Source organism: Aethalodelphis obliquidens, unplaced genomic scaffold (genome assembly GCF_003676395.1).
Source record: "Aethalodelphis obliquidens isolate GAN/ISIS:26980383/991018 unplaced genomic scaffold, ASM367639v1 scaffold12, whole genome shotgun sequence".
In the NCBI taxonomy this organism is placed as follows: domain Eukaryota; kingdom Metazoa; phylum Chordata; class Mammalia; order Artiodactyla; family Delphinidae; genus Aethalodelphis; species Aethalodelphis obliquidens.
In genome coordinates this window covers 30,726,648-30,741,128 of record NW_020837956.1, presented here as the reverse complement: position 1 = coordinate 30,741,128, position 14,481 = coordinate 30,726,648, and the positions used below count along the sequence as shown (strand labels likewise).

General features: G+C 45.7%; 2 protein-coding genes across 4 annotated transcripts in view; one reads left to right on the top strand and one right to left on the bottom strand.

The window, feature by feature from the left end:
* The window catches only part of VSNL1 (visinin like 1), a 100,594-nt gene extending 93,142 nt beyond the window's left edge, over window positions 1-7,452 (top strand). Inside the window, exons 3-4 of the mRNA XM_027113786.1 lie at window positions 1,753-1,968; window positions 6,479-7,452. Coding sequence (XP_026969587.1) covers window positions 1,753-1,968; window positions 6,479-6,676 — 414 coding nt within the window. The 3' untranslated portion in view covers window positions 6,677-7,452. The remainder of the gene's footprint in view (window positions 1-1,752; window positions 1,969-6,478) is intronic.
* A 32-nt stretch (window positions 7,453-7,484) lies between these two features.
* Window positions 7,485-14,481, bottom strand: part of SMC6 (structural maintenance of chromosomes 6) — a 77,017-nt gene continuing 70,020 nt past the window's right edge. Inside the window, exons 27-28 of one of the 3 annotated variants that reach the window (XR_003434174.1) lie at window positions 11,891-11,984; window positions 7,485-9,200 (exon numbers count right to left, since the gene is read on the bottom strand). Coding sequence is in view for 2 of the 3 variants with exons in the window: in XM_027113780.1 (XP_026969581.1) it covers window positions 13,563-13,677 (115 nt within the window). In the remaining variant the exon portion in view is untranslated. Of the gene's footprint in view, window positions 9,201-11,473; window positions 11,985-13,184; window positions 13,678-14,481 lie in introns of those variants that run through there. The other 2 variants (XM_027113781.1, XM_027113780.1) reach the window with 2 other exon arrangements.

Sequence of the window (14,481 nt, the reverse complement as noted above, 5' to 3'; positions counted from 1 at the left end):
TGGTAGTAGTAACTAAAGTGCCTTCCTGAATTTAGTAGTAAATAAGGAGTCGTTCTAGCCAATTATCCAATCTGAGGAGGGGCTGTGGGAATCCTGCAACTTCGTAGCAGGCCTCTCAGAGGAACAGGTGGCAACCTGGGACTTGTGACTGCTGTTGAAGGTGGGCGCAGTCTTGTGGGACTGAACCCTTACCCTCTGGGGTCTGCCGTAACTCCAGCAGGGTCAGAATTGAATTGAACTGTAGGACACCCAGCTGGTGTCCGGCCAGTTGGAAAATTGGTTGTTGTGAGGGGAAAAAAATAAAACAAACCTAAAAAACCCACACACATTTGGTGTCCTGAGAGTTACGAGGAAAGGACAGTTCAGAGTACGTGAAGCCTGTAGTCACAGAATAAGTTCTTTGATTAGAAGAGCCTGTCAGATTTTTACTTTCTGAGATTAATAAAATGATTCGTGCAGTTTCAAGCCACTAAGTTCTGGGGTGGTTTCTCCCACAGCAACAGCAGGCAGAACAGATCCTGGCATCTGGAAGTGGGAGCTACTGAAATACAAGCCGACGTCAGCTCCTCCCTGGAACACTTGCCTTGTCCTTGGCCTGCCTGTATTGGCTCCTGACATGAAATGTTTATTTTGCTTCTGGAGGGAAATTTTCTGTTGTCCGGTGTGCTTCTCAATGTAGGAGGAGTGGGCAGCCGAGCTCAGCAAGCCCCAGGTCAGGATGTACGGCGAGAACGAGGACACAGCCCAGAGGGGGCACGATGCTGGCCGTCTGTGTGTGGCCAGCCAGGCCCGCTTAGCAAGTGGTAACACCTACGCAGGAACAGAAGCACCAGTGGCATACTCAGGAATCTGCTTTGGATTTTGTATTTGCGGGATTTATTCGTCCAGAAACAATACACACCTTCTCTGCTTTAAAACACCACGTCGTGGTGTGCTTTGGTTTGGTTTGGGGGATGGGGTGAGGGTTATTCTCTGGTTTCCTGTGCTCCACCTGGAAAATGTCCTTTAGCTTTGCTGGGGCAGAAGGTCAGGTATCAGACCGGGATCCCTGCTGTGTGTCACCAGCCCAGACGCGCGTCTGGGGCCGGGGCCACGGCCTCGGGCTCTGTGTTCTCACCACCTGTGGGGTCTGTCCCCCACTCCCCTTCCTGTGCCCATCCTCGGTCTCCTACAGTTCCCCATCGGCTCTGAGAAGTCACCTCTTTATGCCTCTCAGAAATAAGCCCAGTCATGTTCTATTTTTAGTGGCTCTTAAATGATCTGCCAAAAAAAAAAAGTGCCTGTAAGAAGGAGGCAAACCCCGGACCCTCACCCAGAGAGACTGTTGAGGGCTGGGGACGGGGGAGCTGCTGGCCGGAGGTCGGGGTCATGTCGCTCGGGCCCCGCGCACGGTGGACCTGGATTGTCACACCCGGAGGCACGTGGAAATCCAGGTAGCACCACCCCCTGCGGGAGAGAAGTCGGCTCCGAAGCCGCAGATGTGGAATCCTAGCGGCCCCAATCCAAGCCCCGCCAACCCAGAAGTGTCCCCAGCCTCACCCACAGGACAGAGCGAGGGGCCTGGGAGTGAGGACATCCGGGGCAGATGGCCTCCCTGGGCCAGCCCTTGGCCTTGAGCGCTGGGCCAAACCCTGTCCGGGCGGCTGGGAGAGCCTGGGCTGTGAGCAGAAAGCCAGCGAGCGGTGGTCTTTGAGTCGGGAGCCTGTGATTCGTCCCCTCCCGACACCTGACCTTGGGTGTTTTGCTCTGTAGTTCTTCCCGTATGGAGATGCCTCCAAGTTCGCCCAGCACGCCTTCCGAACCTTCGACAAGAACGGAGACGGCACCATCGATTTCCGAGAGTTCATCTGCGCCCTGTCCATCACCTCCAGGGGCAGCTTTGAGCAGAAGCTGAACTGGGCCTTCAACATGTATGACCTGGATGGCGACGGCAAGATCACCCGCGTGGAGATGCTGGAGATCATTGAGGTGAGGCAGCGGCCCCTGGGGTGTGGTCAGGACCGGGGCTGCTGTGGGCACGGCAGGCAGACCCCTGGGAAGAGGCTCCCTGGGGCACAGCCCTACGGCAGCTCCCTTCCACCCCCGTCCAGGAGCCCTGCCAGGCCTTGACTTCTCCGTCCCTGTTCCCTTGCTCCGTCGAGGCGCTGGGAAATGTCACAGGTCCAAGCTGCTGGGTCCTGGCTGTCAATCGCCATTTCAGCCATGCTCACAGTGTGACATCTCCCATAAACGTAAGCCTAGTGGGTGCGAAGGATGGTATCAGGACTCAGTTTCTCCAGCCCTTGTGTTAGCTCTGCCCTTCTGGACGCCGCCCTCTGACTCAGACCAGCTCCCTCCACTGCCCATTCCTCCAACGGCACAAGATCCTGCCCGCGGCCCCCAGGTTCCCATCATTCCATGGGAACAGGCATCTTTCTCAGTTGCCTGTGCAGACGTCCCAGGACCCCCTGCCCACTGCCCTGACCTTAATCTTCCACACTCCTCCCTACACACCGTGCTCGAGATGCCTGGGCTTTCCTGGTTTTCCCAGAACACAGCCTCACGTGAGGGCCTTGATGTCCTCTCTCTCTGCCCAGGGCCCTTCCCCGGGCCCCTCACTCCACTCAGGGCTCTGCCCTCATCTCACCTCCCGGCAGGGCTTCCTCCCTGCGTTCCCCTCCCCGAAGAGTGCCCGTGCCCCACCCCAGGGCTATCTAACCTCTTACCATCATGATTTTTTGTCACAGCATTTATCACTGCCCCCAATAACCTCACATGGTAGAACGCAAGCACTGTCAAGAGAGGACTCTCCTCACTCGCTGCTGTATCCCTAGAACCTAGAACAGTCCTGGAGCCTGGTGGGCACTCAATTACTGATGAATGAATCAGTGCCTTTTCACTGACCAACTGTCTCAGCGTGTGTGTCCACCTCTGCACCGACCAGTGTGACCCAAGGGGGGAAATGCACCACTTGCCACAGGCCAAAGCCAAGTGTCCCATCCTGGAGCTGGCGTGAGGCCCCGTCCAGACCACAGAGCTGAGATCGGGGAGGGTGGATCCCCACATGAAAACTGGGGGCTGATGGGAAGAAACAGTAGCCAAAACCCAAGTGACCAAATCCCCAGATGACCACCATGCTACACTCACTCTCCTCCCCTGGGGTGGCTCCCCAGCGCAGTTCGCTCCTCCTGTGGCCTCTGGAGCCCTGCCTTCCACTTACCCACCCTCCCTTGGCATCTTTAGTCCCTTTTCTCCCTTTGGTACCCACTTACCTTCCCAAGTCAACTGGAAAACCCAGCAGCAGCAAGGGTCAGGCCTGGCGTTGCTGCTTTCCCGACTACAGGGCTTTGAGGGCACCAGAGCCTCAGTGTCCTCGTGAAAAAATAAAGGTAATAAAACCTACGCCCCAAGTCTGTGGTCACGATTCAGCACATGGCACACTTCCTCTCATGGAGGAAATGCTCAGTAACCGGCAGTTAGCTCTCGAGGCTCTGTCTCCCTTGGAAATATCATCCGCCTCAACTCTCAGCTTCTTTCCTTCTAATCAGCCGTGTCACCTTCATGTTCCCTCTGCACGTGGCTCCCCGTCTCCACCTCCGGTATTTTCACCAACTTCTGGCCCTTTGCACCCGCACCTGGCACCCTTTCTGGCCTCTAGGTTCCTTTGCTGAGCTACCTTTCCAGAACCAAGGTATCAATAACTGATACAGTCTTTACAGCATCTCTGCGCTTCAGGAGCTGCTCATTCATTTGATCAAAAGGCTTACAGAGCAGGTCCTCTGTGTCAGGCACAGGCACACAGATCTCTGACAGCTGGTCCGGCCAACGTCTGTTTGCCTGCACGTCTTCTCTGGCCTCACCGTCCATCCAGGGCCCCTCACTCTTGCACACGCACAGCTGGCCACTTTTGCTTCTACCATGCTTTTCCCCTGGAATGTCCTTCAGGGCTCTGGGCCCATCCAAATCCTCTCACACTTCAAGGTCTAGGTTATCTTGCCACATCCAAGAAGTCTTCTTGGCCCACTTCACCCCAGAGTTGCCCACCACCCTCTAGGCTCCTGTAGCCTGTAGTCAGCTTTTCTGCAGGTGCCAACCTCCTGCAAGGTGGAGGGGAGACAGACGTGAAGAGACACAAGTGCCCACCCTGGAGGAGCTCACTGACCCAAGGGCCTGTGTCCACACAGACGATGACAGCAGAGTGAGGCAGGTGCTGTGATGGGGGAGGGTCAGTGCGAGGAGAGACCAACAAGGGCCACGTAACCCCAATGAAGGACAGTGCATCTGCCCTGGAGTGTTGGGCACAGGCCTAATGGGTCCACAAGTTTTGGTTGAATAAGAGAGTACCTGAGACAGTTATTTCTTCCCGGGAAAGCACCTGTGATAACACATCCTTTTTTCAGAGAAGACAGTGCTACATATTTCGTTGCATGCCGGAGCACCCCATGAAGCACATGCGCCTACAGGGATTCCTTACATTTGTCAGGGAACACGTTCATATTTAGTTCTGACCCTGACATGCCCTTGGCCTAGGTTGGTGTGAAGTGTGAGTCTGCATCTGGCATGTCATTTCCTGGTTGTCATGTTCATGATCCCAGTGCAGGGCTGCATCTTGGAGACGATAAATGAGAACTGGCCATGTTCAGAGCTGTTAGATGTGGTCCAGGGTGGACTTTGTGGGTTTACATTTCTTTTTGCCGTGTCTTCATCAATGGTGCATTTGTCGTGCTAACAGCCTTCCTACCCATTGCTCCTTTAAGCCCTTTTCATTTCACCCTTCAGAGGACAGAGTGAGAGTAGCAGCTTGCGTGCGGATGACCCATCTGTCTCTTTTTTAAAGTCCAGGCATGTCTGCTTTTCCCTCACATACCACTCAGGCTTCTAGGTTAATCAGGACCCCCTCTACCAATTGTCCCTCAAATGAAATTTCAATAGTCTGATTCTTTCTTTTTTTTTTTTTTTTTTTGGGGGTGGCACCATGCTGCACGCGGGATCTTAGTTCCCCAACCAGGGATCAAACCTGTGCCCCCTGCATTGGGAGCACAGAGTCTTAATCATTGGACCACCAGGGAAGTCCTAATAGTCTGCTTCTTTTAAAGTCAAATGTCCTAGATATTTTTCTACCATAAATCAACACACTCTAATTACAAAAATGAGCAAACAAAATATATTTTATCTCAATAGACATCTTACTTGTTCAATGAAGCTCTTGTTATGGTTTACTCTTTCTAACTGGCATTCTTTAAAACTTTATTGAGTCATAATTAACAGGCCATAACTTCACCCATTTTAGCTTTACAATTCAGTGATTTTTAGTAAACTTACCGAAGTATGCAGCCATCACTGTAATCCAATTTTAGAACATTTTAATTCTCTCAATAAGGTCCCTCATGCCTGTTGGTGCCCCCAGACTCCGGAAACTACTTTGTCTCTATGGATTTGTCTTTCCGGACATTTCATATAAATGGAATCGTACAATATATGTTTGGCCTTTTATATCTGGCTTTTTTTTCTTTTTTTGAGGTTTATCTATGCTATAGCATGTATCAGTATTTCATTCCTTTTTGTTGCTAAAATAGTATTCAGTTTTACAGATATGTCATATTTTGTTTATCTGTTTAGCAGTTGATGAGCATTTGTGCTGTTTTCACTTTTGGGCCATTATTTAAAAAGCTGCTGTGAATATTCCCCTGCAAGTCTTTGTGGAGATGAGCATTTATTTTTTTAAGGCACTTTCCTAGGAAAGAAACTCATTTCTACATTTAATTCCCATTTTGAGAATTAATTGTGCACAATTAATTGAACTGGAAAATGGAATCTTCCTACTCTGTTCTTTGACTTATGAACAGAGTCCCTGATTCACAGATCCCCCTAAACTAACTTCTTTCAGGGCTAAATTTTACTGGTCCACCTTGCTTGCTTTCTTAAAAGATTGTAAATTGGGACCACACTTCACCTTTTCCTAAATCTCCAAGGAGTAGAGCTTGTTGCCTCTCATCTGACCTCAAACTCAGAATGTTTAAAACTGAGCTCGGGGCTTCCCTGGTGGCGCAGTGGTTGAGAGTCCGCCTGCTGATGCAGGGGACACGGGTTCGTGCCCCGGTCCGGGAAGATCCCACATGCCGCGGAGCGGCTGGGCCCGTGAGCCATGGCCGCTGAGCCTGCACGTCTGGAGCCCGTGCTCCGCAACGGGAGAGGCCACAACAGTCAGAGGCCCGCGTACCGCAAAAAAACACACAAAAACTGAGCTCATCATTTTCCTTCCTGAACCTGTTCCTAATCCATTATTCTTGATCTCACCACTACCCTTCATAATCACTTCCTCCAGTCAGAAACCTGGGAATCACATGAAATTCTTCTCTAGCCAATTGGTCATGAGACTCACACAGGTTTGATTACACCACTATCTTACTTAAAACCATTGAAGGAGTCCTTTGAAGTAGATTTAGATTCTTTACCCTATCATAGGAGAACTTTATGGTCTGTTTCCTGTTTTCCCAAGGCTATCTACAAAATGGTGGGCACCGTGATCATGATGAAAATGAATGAGGATGGGCTCACGCCTGAGCAGCGAGTAGACAAGATTTTCAGCAAGATGGATAAGAACAAAGACGACCAGATTACACTGGATGAATTCAAAGAAGCTGCAAAGAGCGACCCTTCCATCGTATTACTTCTGCAGTGCGACATTCAGAAATGAGCAGAGATAACACTATGGACTGCACAAAAGTCTCAATGTTCCATTCAGTCTGCAGCTATTAACACACACACACACACACACACAAATATTGCTTGGACTACCTATAAATGGACTTGCTTCTTGTGTTTGAAACACTTGTGTGCATGAGAATGTCATTTGCTAATGAATTTTAAAAGCATATATTATAAAACAAACAACCTGCCACAATGTGATATGTGTGATATCATTTCATTAAAAAAAAAACCTTTCTCCTCCAAAGCCTGGGCAGAAATGTGCTGCAAAGAGTTGTATGATTTCTTGTTCATGTTTTGCTAATGCTCGTGTCTCCTTGATTACATAATGTTAGTAGCACTGAAACCCTCACGGTAATGTAACTGAATTATAAGCTGTGTCACCATTCTCCTGTAAAATAGCACTGGACAGGCACACAGAGGGGCCCTTGACTCCTCTGTGTGGTCCACACACAAGAGCTTGTATTATCAGTGAATATAAATGTACGAAATTTGCATGCCGTTTAGGTTTGCCTTAATTCTTACCTCATTTGCATCCTATCAATCTGGAAAGAGCTGTGTTGGAATTAATGCAGTATAAAACTTAAAAACACTGCTAAATGACTCATTAATTAAATCTATCTATCTATATATACATATACTCAAAGATATTATTTATTGAAAGTTAAAAAAAAGATGTATGTGTATTGATTTTGCTTGAATTTTCAAAGGCTTCCAAAGAGGTGGCAATAGATGTCCCAAATAAATTTATAACATTTGACTTTTTCCCTCAGTTCTTATCGCAGAATTTTAAATTTGAAACAGATGTTCATAATTGTCAAGGGTCAATAGCAACAACTTACTAAATTTACCTTTGAACACACAACTTGGGAATTCAAAGACTTAGCAACTTCCCAATGCTTCATCCTGGCCCTCAAAAGAGGGACAGTTAATACGGCGTGTAAAGTTTAAATAAAACATAAAACTTATTCTCAAAAAATGCTCACTATATGACAGTATACGTTTTCTCAGTGTGACTGTGGTGCTTACCACGCGCTATGTTTGACACAACTACGTGGAGGACACATTTAGCTGACTGAGAAGCGTCCTCCAAAAGGCTGTCTTTCCAAATCAAAAGTGTACTCGTTGTTTTAACGGTGGAACAAAATCCTGACCCTTTTAAGCTGGAGGAAGGAAGGCAGAGAGATTCCATCAGGAAGTCTAAAGGCGGGCCTGCGTTTTCAGAACAAGCCTGAATGAGACCGTTTCTTTCTACAGTGCTGTCCAGTAGAACTTTCTAGGATGATGGAAACATCTGTACCTACACTGGCTACATGTGAACTTTGAGCACTTCCAGTTCAGCTAGTGTGACTGAGGGACTGCATTTTTCATTTTATCTTAATTTAAATTTAATTTGCCACGTGTAGCCAGTAGTTATTGTATCAGACAGTACAGTGCTAAATTACTCTTTTTATGGAGCGCCTTTTTTTCTAAATACTCCTCCTTTGTCTGTCTTAGGAGCATTAGATGAGACCACAGACCAGGGCCTGATGATTCCATTCATCCATTCAGCAAGAAACTGGGAGCCAGCAAACCTCCCCACAAACATTCAGGGCAACGACAGTACCCGAAACCCCAACAGAAACAAACTTCCGTCCCCAGAGAGAACAGTCCCAAGTGCTAATAGGATGTCCTGGTGCCATTAACCCCTGTGCTTGGTGAGTCCAAAGTAGAGGCAGGGAGAGACGTTCTGTGCCTCCCAATGTGCTCTCCTCTGGCTGAGGGCGGGGTGGGTTGAGGAGCTGGGGAGATTCCTTGGAAAGGCACTTGGTTAAGTCAAGCTACAGGCGATGAATTCATAGCAAATTTTCACTGATCACCCTCTGTGCACCCAACACTATTCGTATGGGAGGAGACAGACAATAAACAATAAACACACACACACACACACACACACACACACAAATGTCTAACTGTAAGAACTATGAAGAAAAGCATAGCAAATAAAGAAGGAGGGAGAGTGATGGGATGCAGCAGTGGCCACTTCCTATAGGCTGTTTAGGTGACACTAATGGAAGACCCAAGTGAAGGAAATGAGCCACATGGGTACTTGGGGCGCTTATGGAAAACAAACCCTTCAGCAGACTCACTGGTAAATAAGTAAATAAAATGTAGAAATTGGGCCAGCAAACAAACGTTTTGTGCTTGTTTTAGTTCTCTCTGCTCCGCTAGTGTCGACTGGGGCAGGGTCCTGACAGCAGTCCAGCAGTATTGGTTAGAGTAAGTGTACATATGTCCTCTGACCCAGCATTTCCACTCCTGGGTTTGTTGCCCCAAGAAGCTCTCACAGGAGGATGTATGGGGACTTGTCCCAGGATGTCCGTGACAGCTCTGTTTCTGGAGTGGGGGCTGGAGGCAACCTAGTGGCTCATGACTAGAGGACTAGGTAAGACGTGGTGCGTGCACCCTGAGGCATACTAGGCTCCAGCTGGAAACTGATGTAGGCACAGCAACGAGCACATGTTTTTACAAGGCTGAAAGGGGAAAAAAGAAACAATAAAATCTATTGCACCATATAATATATATAAATGAAAAAGACATTCTCACAAAAGTACACAAAAGGCACATAAAATAAAAGCAAATATCACACTAGAATTGTTTCCAGGGTGTGCATCGTAACATCTTATCCCCAAAATGTGATGGCTTAAAGTAGAAGCAGTCATTTTATTATTCCTCATGGCTTCTGTGGGTCAGGAATTCGAGAAGCTTCACCTGGATGATTCTAGCTGGGGGTGTCTCGTGCAGTTGCAGTCACATGGAAGCTTGAGCTGCAACAGGTGCCTGGAGCAGCTGAGAGTTGAGAGGGCCTCAGGGCTTTTCCACATGGGCTAGTTTGTTCTTCCTCACAGCATGGAGGCCTCAGAGCAGTCATACTACTTGCCTGATGGTTCAGGTCTCCAGCACAAGTATTCCTGCTAAGAAACTGGAAGTTTCATATTCTTTCCTGCCCTATAGCCTCAATAGTCATGAAGTAACACTTCTCCATCATTCTATTGGTTACAACACAGTCACAAACCTATTCATAGTCAAGAAGGAAATTAAACTCTATGTCTTGATAGGTTACAAGTTTCTAGAAGAACAGGAGAGATGTTTCCACCCTCTCTGGAAAACAATCAGCCACAGTCTGCCCTGTAGCCACAATTCACATCTCTTCCACATACAAAATGCATTCACCTGCTCTGAGGCAACCAGAGAGGAAGGTGAGCCATGAACTGAAGGGTGTGTTTAACACAACTTCTGTAACTGAGTTCCGTTTAAACCACACCCACACACACCCTCAGCAACGGGCATCCTCAAGAACCACAGTGTCCCTCCCAGCCTGTGGTCCCTTCAGAGAGGACCAGCTGTGGGCATCCTCTCATCATTCAAGTGGGCCTGGGTTCTATCAGTTCCAGCTTATACTCAGCTACTATTTTGGTCTCTTTAACTCCTGCTGCTGTTCTGAAAGGAAAATGCCCCCAAATGTCTTACTTTTATTCTAACCTGAACTCTTTCTGTGTTTAGAAGACAGTTTCCATATTTCCTCTTTTTTATTTCTTAAATAACTCTAAACTGTTTTTAAAGGGGAATCATATTGCTTTAAAGCTTCCTTTTCCCTGTAGTTCCCTCATTCAGGGTCACGGTCTCTAGATGAATAACATGAACCACTTTCTTAAAGAGGCCAGATGCTGATTTCCTCCACACCGTTGGAAACCATGTCAGGAAGTAAAACACACGCTTAAATAGACGTCTTCAGAGAGCCTTACCGCACCAGGTGTGTAGGGGTTTAGTGAGAAAATGACAGTCAACTAGAGCTTCTAAATAAAATGACACACTGTTCCCTTAGGTCCTTTTGTGTAAGCGATTCAGTTTCCCAAATATTTTGGGCATGCAATTTGGGTTCTTCCCAGCATTTTGCAGGCGAAATATAGATCTCTAGACTCTTACCTTATGTTACTGTTTCTCAGGTTCTTACATTTACCAACGTAAACTTACCCATCAAATACCCGATTAACTAAATGGTTGTCTCAAATGCTGCCTGCTCAGATCAGAGCTGCTGTACGTCTCCCCACCAGCCGTCCATCGCTCTCCTCCACAGCCGCCCCGCATCTTCCCTAGCTCTGGGAATGACACCACCACTCGTGCGGTTTTTCAGGCCCCAGAAGGGGGACAGGAGGAACCGTGTGTATGGAGGGCCAACTATAAATTAAACTCGAATTTCTGACTGCTCCACACCTCTGTGTTGTTCAAGGGTCAACTGTATTCTCATCAGCAAGTCTCACTGCCTTTGGACTTCGAATCTGAACACTTCTATCTCGACCACTCTGGTCCAAGTCTCCATGACCTCTGACCTGGATCACTGCAAAAGCCTCCAGATTGCTCGCTCTTTCCATGTTTGCCCAACTCTAATCCTAACCTATTCACACAGCAGCCAGAGAGATTCTTTGAAAATGAAAAAAAAAAGACAAATGTGATTAGTTTTAATAAAACAACATTTAAGTAATATTGTTACTCATACTGATCATCGACACTACAGATTCAGGCATTGCATTCTTCTGAAGTATTTTCCAGATTTTCCCTTCTCCCTTCCTCCCATTCCCTGGTGCCTTTTTGTGTGTGTGTGTGTGTGGTACGCGGGCCTCTCACTGCTGTGGCCTCTCCCGTTGCGGAGCACAGGCTCCGGACGCACAGGCTCAGCGGCCACGGCTCAGGGGCCCAGCCGCTCCGCGGCATGTGGGATCTTCTCGCACCGGGGCATGGACCTGTGTCCCCTGCATTGGCAGGTGGACTCTCAACCACTGCACCACCAGGGAAGCCCCACATTTGTCATTTTTAAGAACGATTTTAATCATGTCTAACCCAAAGTTATGAAAAGGTAGGATTTAAAGGTCCAAGGAAGCATTTCTTCCCCAGGATTTCACGACTCAGTTCAGTCATTCCTGCCCTGCTGATAAAACCAGGGGTGGAAGAGTCATCTCTCTGAAGTATTCAAGTCACTATTCATGAAGAGGCTTGATTCTGTCAATTATAATATCTTCCCCAATTCACAAAAGGATGACTTTAACTACAGGTAAATTTAAAGTTTTATTTTTAGAAGTTACACATATTTCAAAAAAGCAATTTCTTTTTATTCTAATTAATATTACCATTAATTAGAATATTAATTGAAAATATTTTCACTTACGATAGTTGAAACCCAAACTTTGTGAGGCCAAAGCAATGAATAATCTTCAACTCAACAAGAGATGCCTGGATACCTGAGGATTCCACTTCCCATTCTGTATTAAGAAGCACAACATTAAAAAACTACCACAAAATTTCAGACACTGAAATTGTTTAGCGAATAAAATGTATGCATTTGGTATATTCTACTTCATTTTTTTTATTTTAAAAAGCACATGTATGTTAAAATAGTTTTGATACAAATGAATTATAAATGTACCTTTAAAAAAATCAGACTCTGTATTGTTCGTGGAGGATGTTTAAAACATGCGGCACACATCTTCTCTCTCTGTAAATTCTCAGATTAGAAAAGCACAGTTTCTGGACTTCTCATTTACCAATGGATCTCAATTTAAGATTAAATTAGACTCTCTCCCCTCACCAAAAACAAAATCCAGTTTTTCTCAGTAACTACAGAAGTGTCGCTGATTTTAAAATACCGTCTTTTTCTTAAAATACTTCCTTTCAATTTCACAAATATTTATTGCTAGCAATATAGGGAATTCTTCTTGTTGGTATCCACGTCTTTCTAAAAAGGTCAGCACTAATCCTAGTATCAAACGTAGAGAATGCAAGCAGGAGTTCTACTCATGTTTTCTTTTAAAAAAAGTTCATAAATACCATTGCTTACAACAGGCTGTATTTTATCATTCTAGGGAGCACACTTTTGAACAACTCTAAAATCAGGGTGTGTCTTATAAGGGAGCTGTCCTCTGCCCCGATTTCCCCAGCCCTCTCCTCAGCCTGGTCTGCACAGTCCCTCTGGCCTGTGTCCTCTCTCGACTGAGCCAGAGCTTGAGATGCTTTGGACTGCAAACTGCGGGACTTTAAAGCAAGCAAGCAATCACACTGCAGGTCAGGACGCACCAGTGGGTCATAACCCAGTTCCGACACAGGCTGGACACTTAGTAGGGTGGATGATGGTTAAGGGACTCAGAGAAAGGCACCGTGTCAGGACTGGCAGTGCTTTAGTAAAGCTCCGAGAACGTGCCTTAACAGAGAGCATCTTAAATGTGATGAAACACAATAATTAAAACTACCGTCCCAGTCTGCAATTGTATCTCTAGGGTTAAAAATGACCTGTGCAGGGATTGTGACCAAAGTTCCTACGGTCCTGTGTAGGTCCCTCCTCATTAATAAGCACAAAACAGACAATGAATCTATTGTAAACTGGTCCCTGTTCACAGCCCGCCTGGGCGCTGCCCCACGCCCTGCAATGAGAATAATGTAATATTCTGGAAAAGCAAAACTAAATATAACCGGGTGAGCAAATCTTTATTTTAATTCTTACAAAATACTATAGAAATGAACCCAAACTAAACAGATATGTACATGTACATATGTACAAAATTTTAAACTTCTGAAAAAGAATCTATAAAAGTAGATGGTTAAAATGAAAAACAAACAAACTTAAAAAGATTTAAAACCAGTACTATGAAGTTGATTTTCTCAAAGCAAAGTAATTATAATTTTAAATTGCGGGCTGTGGCCGGTCTTCTAGGCTTATCGTGTCAGATACATAAGTGAGTCTCCGCCGCAGAATGTCTTTAGTTTCATTTTATTTCCCATAGTCCCGGGCGTCTCCCCTTACACGTCTTTCAACATGAGGGTGTGGCACAGTCAGCCACAGTAAATCAACCCCGGTCTTCTTCTTCTCCTTGAGACACAGGTCGGAAAGGCAACGTAGTTTGTCCTCTTTCAGGGTCAGACATTCGAAGAATTCTAATCAGTTTACTTGCTGGAAGTGAACTAGAGGAGGCAAAATTAATGATTCCAACTTCCAAGAAAATTTTTTCATAAAAAAAAAAATTCTAATACTACCTCATGAAAATATAAGTCTAAATGGATGCTAATGGGGGGGTATGTCTGATATCTGGAATTCTAGGAGAAATATAACTTGCAATAGGGAAATAAATTTTCACTTTTAAAAATTAACTTCCTGCTAAATGCCATGGGTTTTCAGTTTGGAAGAAAAAGGAAATGAAGGAGATTTATGTATCAACTATCTCTAACTCTTATTCTTCTTGTCTAGTCAGGAAGGAGTCACCTGAATATTTCCAGTCATAAACCTGAGTACCCATACGATCGAGGGACCACTTTAGAGAAAGAATATCAACTTTTAAGTGACACAGAGCCTGACACTATGGAGGTACCTAATAAATGCTGACTGACAGCAGAGCAGCGTTCTCCATTTAGGAAGACTGCTACTTTTCAGTTAACAGGAAAAGAATCAAGACTAGGGAAATCATGAATCGCTTCTCCAGTCGAAGCAGAATTACTAAAATTACTTTATATTAGTTGGGTCATGATAACCACAGAAGAGCAGATTCAAAATAGAAATATTAACAAGTCAAAAATCATATTCAGTTAAATTGCCTCTGTTAATGGGAGATAACACAAACAAAATTTTAAATATCTAATACGGGAAAACTACATTCGATCTCTGGAACTAGATTAGGGGTTAATTTTTCTTTTGACTGGTCATTTGCATTTTAAAATTGAGAATATAAAAGATTTCTCACCCCTTTTTATATATATATATAATTATATATA